Source organism: Capra hircus, chromosome 16 (assembly GCF_001704415.2).
Source record: "Capra hircus breed San Clemente chromosome 16, ASM170441v1, whole genome shotgun sequence".
Classification (NCBI taxonomy): Eukaryota; Metazoa; Chordata; class Mammalia; order Artiodactyla; family Bovidae; genus Capra; species Capra hircus.
Window position 1 is genome coordinate 19,829,478 of NC_030823.1, and position 20,573 is coordinate 19,850,050.

The following is a 20,573-nucleotide window of genomic DNA, read 5'->3' on the forward strand; positions in this document are numbered from 1 at the left end:
ATCATACCTCTCATCACATCTCTGATTTTTGCTAGCTAATGAGACTCAGGACAAGTCAGATTACAAATGTAGGGACAAACTTGCTCTCAGTTCAGTTCAGTTCAGTCACTTAGTCATGTCTGACTATTTGCGACCCCATGGACTGCAGCACGCCAGGCTTCCCTGTCGATTAACAACGCACGGAGCTTGCTCAAACTCATGTCCATCAAGTTAGTGATGCCATCCAATCATCTCATCCTCTGTCATTCCCTTCTCCTCTTGCCTTAAATCTTTCCCAGCCTCAGGGTCTTTTCAAATGAGTCAGTTATTCTCATCAGGTGGCCAAAATATTGGAGTTTCAGCTTCAGCATCAGTCCTTCCAATGAGTATTCAAGACTGATTTCCTTTAGGATGGACTGGTTGGATCTCCTTGCAGTTCAAGGAACTCTCAAGAAGTCGTCTCTAGCACTACAGTTCAAAAGCATCAATTCTTCGGTGCTCAGCTTTCATTATGGTCCACCTCTCACATCCATACATGACAACTGGAAAAACCATAGCTTTGACTAGACAGACTTTTGTCAGCAAAGTAATGTCTCTCGTTTTTAATATGCTGTCTAGGTTGGTCATAGCTTTTCTTCCAAGGAGCAAGCATCTTTTAATTTCATGGCTGCAGTCAATATCTGCAGTGATTTTGACCAAGAAAATAAAGTCTGTCTGTTTCCATTGTTTCCCCGTCTATTTGCCATGAAGTGGTGGGACCGTATGCCATGATCTTAGTTTCCTGAATGTTGAGTTTTAAACCAACTTTTTCATTCTCCTCTTTCACTTCCATCAAGAGGCTCTTTCATTCTTCTTTGCTTTCTGTCATAAGAGCAGTGTCATCTGAGTATCTGAGGTTGTTGATATTTCTCATGGCAATCTTGATTTCAGCCTGTGCTTAATCCACGCTGGCATTTTGCTTGATGTACTCTGCATATAAGTTAAATTAGCAGGGTGACAATATACAACCTTGACGTACTCCTTTCCTATTTTGGAACCAGTCTGTTGTTCCATGTCTGATTCTACTGCTGCTTCTTGACCTGCATACAGATTTCTCAGGAGGCAGGTCAGGTGGTCTGGTAGTCCCATCTCTTGAAGATTTTTCCACAGTTTGTTGTGATCCACACAGTCAAAGGCTTTGGCATAGTCAAGAAAGCAGAAGTAGATGTTTTTCTGGAACTCTCTTGCTTTTTGATGATCCAATGGATGTTGGCTATTTGATCTCTGGGTCCTCTGCCTTTTCTAAAACCAGCTTGAACATCTGGAAGTTCTTGGTTCACATACTGTTGAAGCTTGGCTTGGAGAATTTTGAGCATTACTTTACTAGCGTGTGAGGTGAGTGCAATTGCGCAGTAGTTTGAGCATTCTTTGGCATTGCCTTTCTTTGGGATTGGAATGAAAACTGACCTTTTCCAGTCCTGTGGGCACTGCTGAGTTTTCCAAATTTGCTGGCATATTGACTGCAGTACTTTCCCAGCATCATCTTTTAAGATTTGAAATACCACAGCTGGAATTCAATCACCGCTACTAGCTTTGTTCGTAGTGATGCTTCCTAAGGCCCACTTGACTTCACATTCCAGGATGTCTGGCTCTAGGTGAGTGATCACACCATCATGATTATTTGGGTCATTGAGATCTTTTTTTTACAGTTCTTCTGTGTATTCTTGCCTCCTTTTCTTAATATCTTCTGCTTCTGTTAGGTGCATACTATTTCTGTCCTTTATTGTGCCCATATTTGTATGAAGTGTTTCTTTGATATCTCTGATTTTCTTGAAGAGATCTCTAGTCTTTCCCATTCCATTGTTTTTCTCTGTTTCTTTGCACTGATCTCTGAGGAAGGCTGTCTTATCTCGCCTTGCTGTTCTTTGAAACTCTGCATTCCAAATGCACTCTGCATTCAAACTTGGTCTAGTTGGTTCTTTTTTCCTGCCTCTAGCCCAGGCGAGAAGGCTTAATTCACATGCTTTGCATAATGCAGTGGAGAATTTATTGTGATCTTAACTCATTGGACAATTTAATGTTATCTGGAGTCAAATTCCTAACTTGTAATAAAGTACCCTTAATCCTGCTTTGAGCTTAATACATATGTTTCATTAGTCACCCTTTAACAGAAAGAAGGCTTCTCTAGGACATGTTTGAAACCTGAACAGATGTTTGAGGCTTGTTCCCCAGCTATGTGTCTCGCTATCTATGAATCATTATCTCCATGCCCAGTTTGAAATGATTTACCTAAGTGAGGGTTCATCATGACTTGGATAACTACTCTTTTGGGCAATCAATATATATGGAGGAAAATGTTTCACAATTTATAAAGATCTGTAATATATTTCTATACATAGTCTCCTAGGGCCATCTCATCTCTGCTATAAAACTGATCATGCTCTCCTTTGCTTCCTTCATAAAGAACTCAATTTTCTAGTTATGCTGAGCCCCTTTCAGTTTCTTCAGCAACCGTTTGCATTCTCTAACTCACTTCCATCTATTTTGTATGTGTGTGTTAGTCGCTCAGTCATGTCCAACTCTTTGCGACCCCATGGACTGTAGCCCACCAGGCTCCTTTGTCCATGGGATTCTTCAGGCAAGAGTACTGGAGTGAGTTGCCATTTCCTTCTCCACTAGTTTGTATATGTTGATTAATTTTAATTTTTGCTTCCTGAGACCTCTACCAATTCTTTTCTAACTCTGCAGACTCTCAAGTAATGACTTATTTGTATATACCACTGTATCTCCACATTGAATTTAAGAATTTCTGCCAGATCTGTGTCTTTGAGGAAATTATAAAAATTAATAGGCAAACCCATAACACCTTCTTCTTTAATATAATGTTCAGTTAATTGAAAAGTACTCTCTGCAAGAATAAAGCACATCTGAATATATATTTAAAACAGTTAAAAGATACCATTTTAAAAGTAAAATTAATCATTGTCTAAACTTTTGATTGAAAGCTCAATTTATTTTTAGGGTTTTCATAGCTGTTTGTACTTTTATAGAGCAACCTATCTGAGGCTTAAATAATTTCTTCTGAATTTGAAGATAGATTTTAAATATTATTTATACAATAAGTCTAAATAGTTTCATTATATATACAGATATACACATACACATGTGCACTTAATATGCACTACCTGTTTCTCTAATGAAACATTATGGCTCAATGGAATTAAAATTAATTCATGTGCAGGGAAATACCTAGTCTTTGAGCCTTATCTTTTCAGCCATCCAGTCTCTTGAGAAAGCAAATTTTTCCCAGACACAAAAGAAAAATGTACTATTAAAATGCAATTCAGAAGTGATAAAAAGTGTAAGTGCAGCAGCCGGCTCACAGCACCCCCTCTGTATACTAAGGGACATTGGGGCCACATTAATTTTTTGTGTGAGTGTTGTCCATCCCATGTGCAAATTAGCACTGGAAGGACCATAATCTGTCTTACATGAGAGCTCTTTTCCCAAGGGCATATATAATACATGCTTGTGTAATTTTGTATATTCAAAGCTCTGTGTTCTGTTTATTTTTTATCTTAAATAGATGTAGAGGGTATTTTCTTAGGAAAAATATTTAAAAGGAATTTCTTAATAAACATTAAAAAGAAATTGTAGAGAGGTGTGAAACGATGAAATAACACATTTTCTAAGCTTATTTTTTAAACAAATTCAGGAATATAATGGGAGAAATTTCAATTGAATTGGGGATTTTTATAAAGGCCCTTTCCTTGTCTTAATTAAATAAGATAATATAAGATTATAATAAATCACATAAGATAATATATGTGAAAATATCAACATCTGCGCCAAAATTTGTTTAACCTCAATTTCATTTTTTCTGTGTCTGAATTTCAAAGTATTTTTCTTGGCAGAATATTTAATTTAGTTGTAAATTAAATACTTACTTCCCAGCGCTTGCTTTTTTCCCTCTAAAAGTTTCTTGTATTTAAAACAGGATCTAGCTCTAATATTATTGATACCATGTCTCCTTTGATTATATTAATTAAAATTTTCTGATGTTTACTCCTCTTTCCTATATTATATGTTTCTTCTAGATTATCTCTTTTTTTTTTTTTTTTTTTTTTTTTTATTTTAATCTTTAATCTGGTCATATGACCAGAGATGTTGTATGGTTTCATTTACCATGTAGATTATCTCTTATATTTATATATGAGTTTTTCTTCCATCTTGATGTTAGTTGCTCAGTTGTGTCTGACTCTTTGTGATCCCATGGACTATAGCCCACTAGGATCCTCTGTCGTGGGATTCTCCAGACAAGGATACTGGAGTGGGATGCCATTCCCTTCTCTAGGGGATCTTCCCAATTCGGGGATCGAACCCAAGTCTCTTGCATTGCAGGCAGATTCTTTACCATCTGAGCCACTAGGAAAGCCCTCCATCTTGGTAGTTTCCCCAAATGACAATCCATTCATAAATTCACATTAAAAAAGAAACTCTAACCATCGGATTAAAAAGTGTATTTGTGTGTGAGAGTGGCTTATTTGACTGATAGACACTGGGATATGACCTTTTAATTAAGGAATTTCCAAATGTTGATATTTGAAGTTGTTGAACTGGGAACTCTCAGTATCTTTTGAGAAGAAACAGTTAGTCTTCTGAAATCTATTAGTCAAGCTGCCAGGTCACTTCAAGAGGAGCAAGGGGAGAGTTCAGTGAATAATCTTTGAATTAGAATTCATATATTTCATTTGGTGCCTCACTCTGGCCTGCTTGCCTCAGCCCAGAGCTTTCTGATATAATATTTATGAGAATACACTCTTTTTATGAATATATGAATTGGGAGAGAAACCTGGGGGTTTGCATAGGTTTCTCACCTGTTTTCAGCTTTATTCTTCACTCTCACCCATTGCAGTAGTTTCCAGAATCTTCCAGGATTCTGCAGGACTAATGGCATAATTTCTCTTTGGCCTCTTCCTCTTTTGGAACTCGACTTTTCTATCTGCATTCCACCTGCCAAATATTTGTTAGCATTTTCCTCTTCTGTTTTTTTCTCTTTTGTCCTCTTTCCTATGAACTTATAACTTAAAAAAAAAATCCCTTTACTCTTATTTCAGAAGGTTTTGATGAGGCGTTAAACAATTCATCAGGTTACACTATAAATGTATCATGATCTTAGATGTTCTGTGAGAGTTTAAAATTTTTATTTTTATGTTGATCAAAATAACATTAAAACTAATGATGATAATGATGATGGTGATGGTGATAGTGGTGCAGATACTGAGAGCTATAACAATAAGCTACTTCTACTTTTGCAATACCATTATTTATTGAATACTTACTCATTGTTTTCAGCACCATGTTAAGTTTTGTGTATATTAAGTTGTTCATTTATGGCTCAAATGGTAAAGAATCTACCTGCAATGCAGGAGACCTGGGTTTGATCCCTGGGTCAGGAAGAGCCCCTGAAGAAGTGAGTGATGACCCACTCCATATTCTTTCCTGGAAAAAAATCCCATAGATAGAAGAGCCTAGTGGGCTACAGTTCATGGATTCTCAAACAGTTAGATGTGACTGAGCAACTAACACTTTCCTTCCAGTTTACTCCATAGCATGAGGGAACATAGATAGCAGGGCCAAAGCTAAGATGCAAATATAGGTCTGACTGACTCAAAAGCTTCTTTATCCATACTCTGTACCAAGAATGCCTTTATTATTTGGGAAGTTAAGATGTGAAGAAAGCCCATTTCAATGAGAGTTGCAATAGTAGGCATCCTTTACATTTGGGGAGTACCATCTTATTAAGGGCATTTTTACTTATCTGATGAGTTTTGAGTTACTTGGCACAATTAATTAATTAATTAACATTCTCTATATTTAGCAAATATTTGAGACCCACAAAATTCTGTAAAATTTTAGTGTCTCCATTTGTGGAATAGGAAATGAAGATACATAGAAGTTAGTAACAGAGATAGTCAGTGGCCAAGATTGAAGTGAAGACCTGGTATTCTGATTCCAAGCCATGTGTTATTTTCCCTATAATTTATGACTCCTTTAAATTCTTTTTTTTAAATCAAATGTCTCTACAAATCAAATTAAGATGATGACCTTAATGTTCTTTCAGGTTTTTGCCATTTTCTTCCTATCACAAAAACAAAAAATACGTCCCGACAATGCATTTATCAAGCAAATATGGTCCTGATGCTTATGGAACTCAACATTTCCGAGATGAAAATCCTAAGAGATGGATCTGTAACAAGGTGAGTCGATGCAACATTAAAAAGAAAATAATGTTTCTTTGAAAAGGCTAAAAATGGACGCTGATTATAGCAAATATACTCTCATTACAACTAACACCCTCATGGTTACAGAATTATTTTTAACTATTTTATAGGAAGATAGTGCAGCTTACTGTGTCAGTAAGAGGTTTAAGTTTTTTTGTGGATTTTTTTTTGTTGTTGTGTTTTTGTGTTTTATGGTTCGGCCACCCTGTGGTCAATGGCATGGATCATTAGCTTTGGCAAAGCCAATTAGGGTCAAGTCTGAATCTGTGGAATAGTGTTAAGCTAACTCTCAGGCATAGAGATCAGTGCTTTCTTGCTTTCTTTCAACCTCCATGTATATGTAGATAGGTATGTAGGAAAGAAGGAAGAAGAAAGGAAGGGGAAAAGGAAGGAGGGGAGGGTAGGAGGGAAGAAGGAAGGAAGGAAGGGGAGATATATGTGATATCCTATCTATATATTTGACATAGAAAAGGAAAAAGCAGATAAATATTTACTTTTGAATTCCAGAATTATAATTGCTTGCACTTAAATTAAAAGTTCTAAAATGGGAAAACACCTACCTACATGTCTTACACAATAGGAGGTAACAAGGAAAGTTCTTACTAGGTTTTTAACCTATTGTCTAGCAATTAGAAACTCAAACTTATATCAAAATTATACAGACAAAGTAGAGCAGGAAATTATATTCTGGAAAGGGCCTAGAGCTACTGAGTTCCATACACTACCACGCCTATTGTTTCTATTAGTAGTCTGTCAATGAGGATTTATTCATTTACAGTCTCCTACCAAAAGGATTTAAGACACCTGCTTACGTGCGTGCGTGCTAAGTTGCTTCAGTCATGTCCGACCCTTTGCAACCCTATGATCTATAGCCCGCCAGGCTCTTCTGTTCATGGAATTCTCCAGGCAAGAATACTGGAGTGGGTTGCCATGCCCTTCTTCAGGGGATCTTCCCAATCCAGGGATCGAACACATGTATCCTGCATTGCAGGTGGATTCTTTACTGCTGAGCCACCAGGAAAGACCCTGAGGGCACCTTATCAAGTGGCAAATACACTGTAGGCCATATTCTAGAAATTTAAACACGGGGAAACAATCTTAGATGAGAAGAGCATCTATGCCCACAAAATAAAGGAGGACTGGGAGGAGGGCATGGCAACCCACTCCAGTATACTTGCCTGGAGAATCCCATGGACAAAGCATCTAGGCGGGCTGCAGTCCTTGGAGCTGCAAAGAGCCTCACATGACTGAGCAATGAGCATGCTTGCACGTGACTGTGGTGGTCAGAGACTTAGGAAATGCAACCTGTTGGTATCTAAGATGCAGAGAACAAAAGTTGCAGAGGCATCCTCACTGCTCAAGTGAAAGAAACATGTTAGACCTTTAAGGGAAATGAGATCTTTCTTTACCAAATTCTAAGAAAAGTTCTTTTTTAAGGACATTGTAAATAATGGCATTGTCAAAAGGAACTCGTGCTTGGATTCCTTAGGAAGTCGCTTTTTCTTTTGTAGCTGCTAAGTCTTTTTGTTTTGTTGTTGTTGTTGTTTTAAATAGTCTTCTAGAACACTAAACAGTCATTCCATGGCATAAGGAATATGTACAATGAGTAGTTCAATCTGGTCCACTGACTGATAAACCTGAAAGTTGATAATAATATTATTACATTAAAAATCCATACCAAGACTATGCTAGGCATTTGTTTTTTACCTAATATGCAGCCATTCAGAATATAGGGTAAATATGATTTTTAAACCTTTTAATTTTGTATTTTGAATGTACATAATGTGATCTACTCTCATTTTTCTATTTGACGTGAATTTTATTTTTTTGTTGTTAAGCCGTCACCATTCTATTTAATTCAAGGAAAATCTCATTTCGTTTCCTTAAATTGTAAATGACTTACCTTAAGACACTGCACTACTTCAGTATAAGAAAAATCCTTGTGCCAGTGTTTCTTTCCTAAAATAATACGGTTCTTTTGGGTTTTATGCCATAGGTTTATTCATATGTTTGACATATTCCAAGACTATGCATTCATCTCATTAGGTTAATCAAGTTATAGAGACTGTTGGATATTCACTAAAAAAAAAAGTTTATTTTGTTCTTTTGGAGGAATATTGTTGCCTCTGTATACTTTTAGAAAGTACACATACTTGAAAAGTTAATGACAAATAATCATTCTTTTAGATCCTGAAAACTAAGAAAGTGTAGAGATTCCTTATGTCTTAATAAATCATTAGTCCACTTGCACAAAATCACATAGAAAGATATTAAATGCAAATTTAATTTTATTCCTCATTTCCTTCTTTTCCACTTCCTCTGATCTCTTAAAATAACCTTATTAAATTGACAAATTATTCCTGTGTAGCCAATAGATTCTACAAAGTACAAAGGTAGCCATTCTATTGTTTCTATGAAAATATGTTATGTTTTGACTTGCTGCTCAGTGATCTGGGTGAATTTGTGCCCAATAAATGATTAGAAGCCCGCAGATTTTTCTTTATTTTATATAAAACTTTGTTTATTGATTTTGGAGACATGAGACCACAACTTATTCATTATTAGTAGATGAAGGATTGTTTTAGTGAGTTGTTAAGTTCGAAATGTTGAAGAGGGAAAAGACTAGTGTAGTTTTATGCTGCTTCTATTGGGAGATGGGCTATTTACAAACATTTAAATACACATAAGATTTAGTTGAAAGCATTAGATTTACTGAAATTAAGAAACAAATATATTTGGTTCCTCTTCTCCACTCTTTGCATCATGTTTTAAGTTTGTCTGCCTGGAGAATTTTTTTCTCTTTTGTTTTCTTTAAGTATGGAGGTTGTAACTGTCAGGCCATTTGTTATACAACTAAGATAAAGGGTGTACATTGAGAGAAAAGTAAAATGTTTTCTTTCTCTAATCATATTCACATTAAATCAGTTAATAAATAGTATTTAATATTTTTGTTTTATTTTAATGCTATTAACATGAACAGTACAGAAAGACATCACAAAGTCAGCAGATTAAGAGCAAATAATATAATTTTCCTGACAGTACGAAAATCAGTAGTGAAAAATAATATATATCATTTTTTGAATTTATGGAAATCAATAATGTATATATATCATATAACTTACTCATATTTCTTTTATCTAACTGTAAAATGCTCCAAGTTAATTGTTAGATTCTAGGTCTGTGTCTTAAATGGTTGAACTTTTTTTAAGTTCACCTAAAGACTTTGTATTTATAAATTCTTTGTTGTGCTGATCTCAATATCTGAAAAAGAAATGAAATTAAATAAGTAGAATCTATTAGTCACCATTAATTTCATCTATCTGACTAGGTCTAAAAGAGTTGGCCAAGAAAAAATTGTCTACTGAAAACATTCTTTTGATTGTCAAAACATCTGAACATGTTCATATTTACTGAAGCAGAAATGATAGTCTCAGGCCTTTATCTGAATAAGAATGAGTTTCATATGCATTTTGGACAACTGACTATAATAGAACCACTTCATGTTTTCCCATATTCGCAAAATTCAAGAAGAGACTTTTAAGATGGTTCATGTTGACAGAGCTTCTCCTCCTATGCCTTATTATAGGTGAATTACAGCAGTAGATCAGACCTTTTGTGTTATTTTCACATGCATTTTGGTCCTAAACAGAATTTTATAAGCTACAAAGCATAAAAATATCTAGTACTCCAAAGAATTAATTTAGAGAGCCTAAGCATATTGCACAGAACATAAAGTTGACCTTTACCGTCGACGGCGTTTGGAATGGAGTGGGATGTGGAACACATCATAGATTTAATGTGGCACGTCGCTGTCTGCAGAAACTTGGGTGGGACTGTGACTGCTTGCCCATAGCACCCGGTGATTGAATCTGCTGTCACCAGCATCCTGATAATAATGAACACCCAGCTCAACGACCGTGATTATGATTATCATAATTGATGTGCAAGAGCAGTGTGTGGGGATCATTACAGCTGAACTGTACATCAGAGAAACATGCCTCAGTTATGGATAATTTTACTCTTATGCATTGATTGGGATAAAATATGCCTTTCTCTTTAAACAGACCAGCTTCATATAATTTTAAGAATCTTTCTGTACACGCTGATGGATGATTATGTGTCTGCTGAAAACAGCCCCCGACAGTTGTTTGTTTTGTGTTGTTTCGTTTCATTAGTAAATGTAAACAATTAAATAATTAAGTGTAATTGAGGGAAAATATTTTGCTTAGGAGGATGGTCTTCAATAATCAAATATTCAGTTTAAAAGCTTTTTCTGTCTCTCTGACGATATATCTGGGACTAAAGTTCTTCAGCGTTCTCCCTCTGATTATCCTTATACCTGAATTCCAGAGGTCAGCAACCATCAGGGAAAATATAAGCTTATACAATTTTTTATTATAAAGTATTGTGCATTTGAATATGCATACATTTTTGCATATACTCTAGTTTATTATGCCTTTAGGACAGAACCACTATTGTGTTATACGATATTGAAAAATAGTGTTTAACCTATAGAATAGTTTGGATATGTAGTGTTGAGATGTATAAATTTACACTTCCTTAGCTTTTTCATCAATATTTTGTTTCAGATAGGTTTGTCACATTGTGTGGAAATTTTCAATTATAGTCTTAAAAATGAGTTCGAGAGTTTCTGATTTTAATTTTAACTCATGAATAAATATGATATCAATATGTGCAGTGATGTTTCCAAGATTTTCAGTAGATTAGTACTGACCATGTTAGTCTGTAATTATTAACCTAAGTGGGCTTCCCTGGTGACTCAGCGGTAAAGAATCTGCTTTTCATCTACTGAAAATATTATTTTTCAGGAATGCTGGATTTTATACCATGTTCTCTGGTCTAACCTCTTGCTGTACCCAAAGCCCAGATGTCTATTTCTTGACCATGTGCCATATTATGCCCAGACTCTGGACCTCTATGGATGTGTGTATACCATGTGACATAAGCTGACTATCTCGCTCACTGGGATGCACTTTCTTGTCAGTTCTTTCTTCCAAGGAATCCCCTTAATCTTTCCCCAGGTCATTTATGCCTTAAAAAGATCTTAACATCTTTTATCTAGAATTTTTAGGTCATAGGTTTCTTGAAACCTCCAGTTTTCTGAAAGTACTGATACTTTATCTCAAATATTGGAAATATTTTTGCTAGATATAATAACAAATGGTTAATTCTGTGGAATTATTTTAAAGGGGATTGGTTCTATTATTATGTACTTCATTTAGTTCGCTTTTAATTTGCTGTGAAATTTTTGCAGAATCTTTATTATTTTCTATTAACGCTGTTCTTTAATGCACCAAACTTTTGTATATTATATATATGTTTTATTCTGTTGAATTTATTTTTGGCTTTTAAGGCTTTTTTTAAAAGTTGTAGTTGATGTACAGTATTATACAAGTTATAAGTGTAGAGCATAGTGACTCACAGTTTTTAAAGGTTGTGCTCTTTTATAGTTATTGTAGAATATTGGCTATTTTTCCTGTGTTGTACAATATAATTGTATAGCTTATTTTATACATAATAGTTTGTACATTTAAAAAATGTCTTTATTATGTGTCAAGATGATACAGAATACCAGAATATTATTTATAAAATAATAAATTAATGAAATCTTTACCTGGCTTAGAGAGAAGACTTTCCTGTTATTTAGAAGTCTTGTGTGGTACTCTCAATGGTTCCATCTTTTCTGTTTCCAACGACAGAGATCTGCTATCCTGAATTTTAAGTACTTCCTTTGCTTTTATGCTTTTATTATATATTTGTATTCCTGAGCAATAGCTAGTTTTGCATATCTTAGGCATTTTATATAAATGTATTTGTATAAATGTGTAAGTCAAATCACGTGTATTTTTCAAACCACGCACTTACTGTGTATGCATGCATGCATGCTAAGTTGCTTCAGTCGTGTCTGATTCTTTGTGACCCTATGGACTGCAGAAGGTTTTGCTGTCCTTTGGATTCTCCAAGCAAGAATCCTGGAGTGGATGGCCATGCCCTCCTCCAGGGAATCTTCTCCACCCAGGGACTGAACCCATGTTTTATGTCCCCTGCATTAGGAGGCGGGTTCTTTACCACTAGCACCACCTGGTAAGCCCTCTTACCATGTATAGTCAAAGTGAAAGTCGCTCAGTCGTGTCCGACTCTTTGCAACCTCATGGACTATACAGACCATGGGATTCTCCAGGCCAGAATACTGGAGTGGGTAGCCTTTCCCTTCTCCAGGGCATCTTCCCAACCCATGGATTGAACCCAGGTCTCCCACCTTGCAGCAGATTCTTTACCAGCTGAGCCACAAGGGAAGCCCTTTACTTGCATTTAATTTTTTCCACTGCTGTAAAGTATTCCACGCATGAGTTGCCACAATTTATCCATTTATTGGAGAAAAATATGCATTACTTGCAGCTGCTCTAATCAATGATTTTGATGTGACTATTATGTTGATTCCTTTATAAATCTCCTAGTTCACATGAGAGAAATGTATTACTGATTATAGGATATATATTGAATACATTTTCAAATTTGTTCCATAAGATTATATTTTACAAAGAACTGTTCACATTTAGTTTACAACAGTGATACTACAGTAGTCCTTCCATTATTTATTACTGTCAACCTTAAAATTTTTTGCTGATTGGATAGATGTGATGTTATGTATTAGTTAGCATTTCCTTGATTTTAATGAAGTTCAACTTTCTTATCCAAGAGCACACATCTCTCAATAGAAGTTGTTTTCTCATATGGATTCTACATGTTTATTATTAGACTTATTCCTAAGAAACTTATATTTTATTGTGATTGTGAAAAGCTCTTTTTTTTTTTCCATTCATTTTCTAACACACTCTTGCTGTCATAGAGTCTTTTGTGTTCTTCATATGTACTTTTGTTACTATGTTAGTCCGCTCAGGTTGCCATGACAAAATACCACAGACCTGGTGGGTTGTATTTGTTTTTTCACAATCCAGGGGGCCAGAAGTCCAAGATCAAAGTGCTCTCAGGGTTGGTTTCTGGTGAGGCCTCGCTTGCTGGCACTCCTCCCATGGTGTCCTCACGGCGTCTTCGGTGTGCATCCAGGCAGCGAGAGTGCTGTGGTTGGTGTCCCTCCCTCTTGTAATAAAGACACCAGCTCGATCAGACTATTCTGGCATCAGATTTTCTAGTTTCAAATGACTGCTTATGTGCCTGATTTTGAGCAGTTTATTTAAATTCCCTGTATCTGAGTTTTCTCATCTTTGGAAAGGGGAACTATTTTACCTTCCTTAAACTGTTATGGATGACTGTTGGTTTATGATGTTATGTTATGATGACTGAATTAGGAACTCGTATTAATTACTTAGAAAAATACCCAACAAAGTAAATACTGTACATTTAGCTGTTATTGTATTTATGATCTTTTAAACTTTCTGTTTCATTAATGTATTTTGACCACTTATGTTATAATGATCTTCTAAATCTCCAATACTCTCTGTATCATTTAAAATTTAACCATTAATAGCCCTATTTTCACATATTGACGTTATAGTAAAAGCTGTAGGCGTAGCTCATTATATTGTACTTTGCCACATCACACTTCTTGGATATTGCATTTAAAAAAAAAAAACAAATTGAAGGCTTGTGGCAACCCTTCATTGAACAAGTTTTTATCAGCTCCATTTTTCCAGTAGCATTTGCTCACTTCGTGTTTCTGTGTCACATTTTGGTAAATATCACCATATTTCAAACTTTATTATTATTATTACTATGTATTTATGGTTATTCTATGATGAGTGATTTTTGATGTTACTATTTTCTTGTGTTGGGGCACCAGAAACCATGCTAAGGTAAGACAATGAACTTAATTGATAAATGTTGTGTGTGTTCTGATTGCTCCACTGACTGGTCATTCCCCTATTTCTCTCCCTGTCCTCTGGCATCCCTATTCCTTGAGACACAAAAATATTGAAATCAAGTCAATTAATAACCTTACAATGGTCTCTAAATGTTCTAAAGGAAGAATCATAGGTTTCTCACTTTAAATCAAAAGCAAGAAATGGTTAAGCTTAATGAGGAAAGCATGTCTAAAGCCAAGATAGGCTGAAACCTAGGCCTCATGAACCAGTTAGCCAAGTTGTGAATGCAGAGGAAAAGTTCTTGAAAGAAATTAAAAGTGCTGTTCTAGTTCATACAGAAACAGCCTTATGGCCTATATGGAGAATGTTTTACTAATCGGGATAGAGGATCAAACTGCCACAGCATTCCCTTAAGCCAAAGCCTAATCCAGAGCAATCTCCTAACTCTCTTCAGTTCTATGAAGGCTGAGAGAAGTAAGAAAGCTGCAGAAGAAAAGTTTGTAGGTAGCAGAGATTGGTTCATGAAGTCTAAAGGAAAAAGCCATATCCATAACATAAAAGTGCAAGGTGAAGCCGCCAAGTGCTAATGTATTAACAGAAGCTGCAGCAAGTTGTCAAGAAGATCGCTCTACAATAATAAGGATGGCTACACTAAGCAACAAAATTTCAGTGTAAATAAGACAGACTTATAGTGGAAGAAAATGCCACAGGGGACTTTCATAGCTTGAGAGGAGAAGTCACTGCCTGTTTCTGAGTTTCAAAAGTCAGGTAGACTCTCTTGTTAGGTGCTAATGCAGTCAGTGATAGAGTTGAAGCCAGTGTTCGTTCATCAGTCTGAAAATCCTAGGACCATTAAGAATTATGCTAAGTCAACTTGGCCTGTGCTCTGTAGATGGAACAGCAAAGCCTGGTTGACAGCACATCTGTTCACAGCATGGTTTACTGAGTAGTTTAAGCCCACTCTTGAGGCCTACTTCTCAGAAAAAAAAAATCCCTTTCAAAATATTGCTGCTCACTGAAACACAGAGACATACTTTACTCATCACTTTGTATGACACCCAAACTCTAATAACCAGAGGATTCATTGAAAGTAGTTTTTCCTACCTCATATGATCATAAATTTATCCATCGAGAAAGGAAACTAAATCCTGGTAATGTTCTTTTCATATCCAATGGTGGGATTTTTTCTTTGAAAATCAGTAGTGGTTTTATTTTGAAAAAAGTCTTATTGTTTTGTAGTAGTTGGAAGGGGTTTAATTGGCAGTGGTGAGTTGAGAGTGGTTATACAGGGGGATCAGAAACCAAACTACTTGGACCTTTCTTGGCTGAAATATGACATGATCAGCACAGAGGAGCCCCCAAGAAGTTTTCATGTTGTGACTGTATTCCATGGGATGATGAGATATAAATGTTAACAGTATATTGAATAAAGAATTACTGCTCATTGACAACGTACCTGGTCATATAAAAGATCTGACAGAAATGTACAATGAGATTAATATCATTTTCATGCCTGCTAACACAACATTCATTCTGCAGCCCATGAACTGAGTAATTTTGACTTTCAAGTTTTATTATTCAGGAAATACATTTTGTATGGCTATCCCTGCCATAGATAGTGATTCCTCTGATGGATCTGCGCAATGTCAATTGAAAACATTCTGGAAAGGATTCACCATTCTAGGAGCCATTAAGAACATTTTTGACTCATGGGAAGAAGTTTATATATCAACATTAACAAGAGCTTGGCAAAAATTGATTCCAGCTCTGTGGATACCTTTGAGGGGTTCAAGACTTTGGTGCAGGAAGTCACTTCAGGTAGCAAGAGAACTAGCCTTAGAAGTGGAGCCTGAAGAAGTGGAGCCTGAAGACTAAATTGCTGCCACCTCTTGATAAAACTTGAATGAATAAGGAGTTTCCTCTAAGGGCTGAGTAAAGAAAGTGGTTTCTGGAGATGAGAACTACTCCTGATGAAGGTGGTATGTAGAATTATTGAAATGACTAAGGATGTAGAATGTGACATCAACTTAGTTGATAAAGCAAGTATCAGGGTTTTAAGGGATTATCTCCAATTTTGAAACAAGCGCTACTGTGGGTAAGGTGCTATCCAACACTTCAGGGATAGTATCAGTGCTCAGGGAACTCTACTCAGTGTTCTGTGCTGACTGAAATGGGAAGGAAATCCAAAAAAGAGGGGATATATGTATAGCTGATTCACTTTGCTGTACAGTAGAAACTAACACAACATTGTAAAGCAACAGTACTCCAATAAAGATTAGTTAAGAAAAGAAAGTGAAAGTTGCTTCAGTTGTGTCTGACTCTATTCAGTCCATGGAATTCTCCTGGCCAGAATACTGGAGTGGGTAGTTATTTCCTTCTCCAGCAGATCTTCCCAACCCAGGAATCAAGCCGGGATCTGTTGCATTGCAGGTGGATTCTTTACCAGCTGAGCTACCAGGGAAACCCAAGAGAAGAAAGTAATAGTAAACTAACATTAATAAATTGACCGAGTCCTAGATAATTAAAAGATTAATTTGTTTTTATTAATTTAAATTAATTTCCTATACTACATGTTTTAATATTATACAAATTAAATATTGAAGTTTATCGAACATCTAACTTGTGTTACACTAAGACAAATATGTGAAAGCTTCCATTAAGATGATTTTAAACTTACGGATAACATTTTATATTTTTTTTGTATCTTTGAATTGACTTTACACCACTATAAAATAGTATTTTGAAAAAAATTTTGGTAAATTTCCAAGTTGGTGCTTAAAAAATGTCTTTAAGTCTTATAAAATGGCAAAGGGAACCAACAGCAACACATACCACAGAAATAAAGGAGAAGTCAAATACTTCTCTTAATTGTGTGTTTCCTTATCACTACATATCACTTACGTAATGTGTGCCAAGGAGAGCATGGAACTCTACTCGTGAATTTCACAGACCAGATTTCCTGCTTGAGAATTCATTTGAAGAAATTGTTCCATTGTGAAAATTATTGTTGGGGATTTAATTTCTCTTAACATATTTTAACTGCATATTTTCCAAATTATACCTAAATGCAATATAATTTATCCTAAAAGCATTCTTCATTTAATTATTTAGACATTCATATTTATCCTAACAAGATGCTGGAAACCATACTCCCAGACTTCTTTTGAGAAGGCTACAGTTTGTGAATTCTATTATAGAAGTGCCAGATTGATATCTGTATCATTAACTCTGGATTAATTTCTGAGTTACTTTTTAGGTGGTTATGATAAGGTTGTAAACTATTAGGGAAAATTTTACATCTGTTAGCATGTTAACATATTAACAACCGAAATTTCAGATGACTAAAAATGATAACTTGATAATCTGGGCAGCAACTGACTTAAAGGATATCAATGAAAGACTCTGAGGTACAAAAGTTGTGAAAATATTTCACATGATGGTTGTAAAGATACAAGTGTTGACCTTAACTTTTTTATTACATCTATTCCAAGAGCAATTTGCAAAGATTTTGCTCACAAAAATTGGAATATTTAATAAAGCATAATTTTCCTCCTCTGTAATCCCTCAGTTGGAAAATGTAGTCCCTTGATGATGATCTAGGGTTTTGAAGAATAAATGGATTTTAAAGAGAAAATTAGATGGTACTTATTATGTTGTCTAACTAGCAATGCATCGTCATTTGTCTGTTGTATTATAAATGGCTTGCTCTCTCTACCTTCCTCATTTAATCATGTAACTTGTCTGTAAGCAGCATTAGAGAAAAAAAATGTTGCTGTATTACTTTTTCAGTTATTTTCTCTGCTTATCCAAAGAGAACTCACACTTATTATAGCTAGTGCAGAACTCTGCATTTTCTCCCTGACACCTGGTTTCTCTTAAATTCCTTTCACTCAGGCAGTCACTCAACTTTTGCCAAATAATGGGGAGCCATCCTAGTTTTCTCCCTCTCTTCCTTAGGAAAGATTTTCCCCAATGACATTGACTCTCCCAAGTGAAGTTATGTATGACTGGCAAGTTTTGATATTTTAAGAATTAAGTCATGATATAAAAGTTACATCCTAGTCCAAAATTTTCTTATGGTAAATAAAATACAATTTTTGTGTATATAGTCAGTATTTTATTTGTTTTATTATATATTCTTTCTGAATGTGTTTTTGTTATTTGTCTAATTATTTGTCATGAGAAGACTGGATTGGAAGGGTGTCTGTGCAAGTCTCTTGGCAGCTCAGTAACCTAATGCCATGTTGGCATTTCTTGTAGAAATAATGAAGAGCACTAGCATTCACTGTAAATGTGTTTCCTTCACTTTATGTCATGTATATAATATGTTAAGAAAATGACTTCCATTTTGTGAGCATACTCCATAGAAACTCATTTATATTGTGAAAGCTTATAAACCATGAAAAATTTGAGGTATTTTTTTCAGAATTCTATTTTTTTAAAAAAGTATTCGAATTGGAGTTGTACTTCTTTGAAGGTTTGCCTTGATTCTTGAGACACTACATATTGTTTTTCTAATTGAATTCAGAAATATCTGTCATTTATGTTTTGATATCAAATAAATAGTGTGTGAGGGTGGAAGCAATCTAATCTGCAAGCATGAATATACTTTCCAGTACTAATAGCATAATTAAGTGTTCAAAATGCTATATGTAAAATTTTAGTGTACTTAGTTTTGAAAGTAAGTTTCCATATTCATGGCATGTATTACTTAAATTTCAAAATAAAAATTCTAAAAGTGCCCTAGAAAAAGATGTTGAGAAAATATATTAGATATCTTGGTAGCTAACACATATACTTTTGCTTTTTATCCCCAAACATTACTGATAACATTTCCCATGCTTTAACTTTCTCTCATGTTACTGATCTACAATAGGTGTAAATGCCCCAAATAACAAAGGATCTGAAGTTGCATGAATTTGTCAGATTGGGAATATTTTCAGATATCAAATGTTAAGTGTTTGGTGTTCTATGAAGAAAATCATCTCAGAATGTAACATATAAATGTATGACTTAGTAGCATTAAAATAATCAGTGGTAGATTGAAGGGTTTATTTTTGATGACATGCTAAAATAAAAATAAAGTGTACTTTCCAGAAAGCTTCTTTGTATTTGTAGGGTGCAGTATAGCTTAAAATACTGCTCTTGTAAAATCTATTATTAGAAAACAAAGAAAGATGCTCTTTTTCAAATATCTCCTATCTTTTATATATGGAAACAGTGTCAGACTTTATTTTTTTGGGCTCCAAAATCACTGCAGATGGTGACTGCAGCCATGAAATTAAACGACACTTACTCCTTGGAAGAAAAGTTATGACCAACCTAGATAGCATATTCAAAAGCAGAGACATTACTTTGCCAACAAAGGTCTGTCTAGTCAAGGCTGTGGTTTTTCCAGTGGTCATGTATGGATGTGAGAGTTGGACTGTGAAGAAAGCTGAGCACCAAAGAATTGATGCTTTTGAGCTCGGTGTTGGAGAAGACTGTGTGTGTGTGTGTGTGTGTGTGTGTGTGTGTGTGTGTGTGTGTGTGTTTTAATTTACTTTATTTTACTTTACAATACTGTATTGGTTTTGCCATACATCAACATGAATCCGCCATGGGTGTACATGAGTTCCCAATCCTGAACCCCCACTCCCACCTACCTCCCCATACCATCTCTCTGGGTCATCCCAGTGCACCAGCCCCAAGCATCCTGTATCCTGTGTAGAACCTAGACTGGCAATTCATTTCTTACATGATATTATGCATGTTTCAATGCCATTCTCCCAAATCATCCCACCCTCTCTCTCTCCCACAGAGTCCAAAAGTCTGTTCTATACATCTGTGTCTCTTTTGCTGTCTCGCATACAGGGTTATCGTTATCATCTTTCTAAATTCCATATATATGTGCTAGTATACTGTATTGGTGTTTTTCTTTCTGGCTAATTTCACTCTGTATAATCGGCTCCAGTTTCATCCACCTCATTAGAACTGCTTCAAATGTATTCTTTTTAAGGGCTGAGTAATACTCCATTGTGTATATGTACCACAGCTTTCTTATCCATTCATCTGCTGATGGACATCTAGGTTGTTTCCATGTCCTGGCTATTATAAACAGTGCTGCGATGAACATTGGGGTACACATGTCTCTTTCAATTCTGGTTTCCTTGGTGTGTATGCCCAGCAGTGGGATTTCTGGGTCATAAGGCAGTTCTATTTCCAGTTTTTTAAGGAATCTCCACACTGTTCTCCATAGTGGCTGTACTAGTTTGCATTCCCACCAACAGTGTAAGAGGGTTCCCTTTTCTTCACACCCTCTCCAGCATTTATTGCTTGTAGACTTTTGGATCGCAGCCATTCTAACTGGTGTGAAGTGGTACCTCACTGTGGTCTTAATTTGCATTTCTCTGATAATGAGTGATGTTGAGCATCTTTTCATGTGTTTGCTAGCCATCTGTATATCTTCTTTGGAGAAATGTCTGTTTAGTTCTTTGGCCCATTTTTT

The 20,573-nt window shown here is 35.5% G+C and overlaps 1 protein-coding gene across 1 annotated transcript in view; it reads left to right on the forward strand.

Moving 5' to 3' along the window:
• Nucleotides 1–20,573, forward strand: part of SPATA17 (spermatogenesis associated 17) — a 203,092-nt gene that overhangs the window by 141,707 nt on the left and 40,812 nt on the right. Inside the window, exon 9 of the mRNA XM_018059937.1 lies at nucleotides 6,083–6,218. Within this exon, the coding sequence (XP_017915426.1) occupies nucleotides 6,083–6,218 (136 nt within the window). The remainder of the gene's footprint in view (nucleotides 1–6,082; nucleotides 6,219–20,573) is intronic.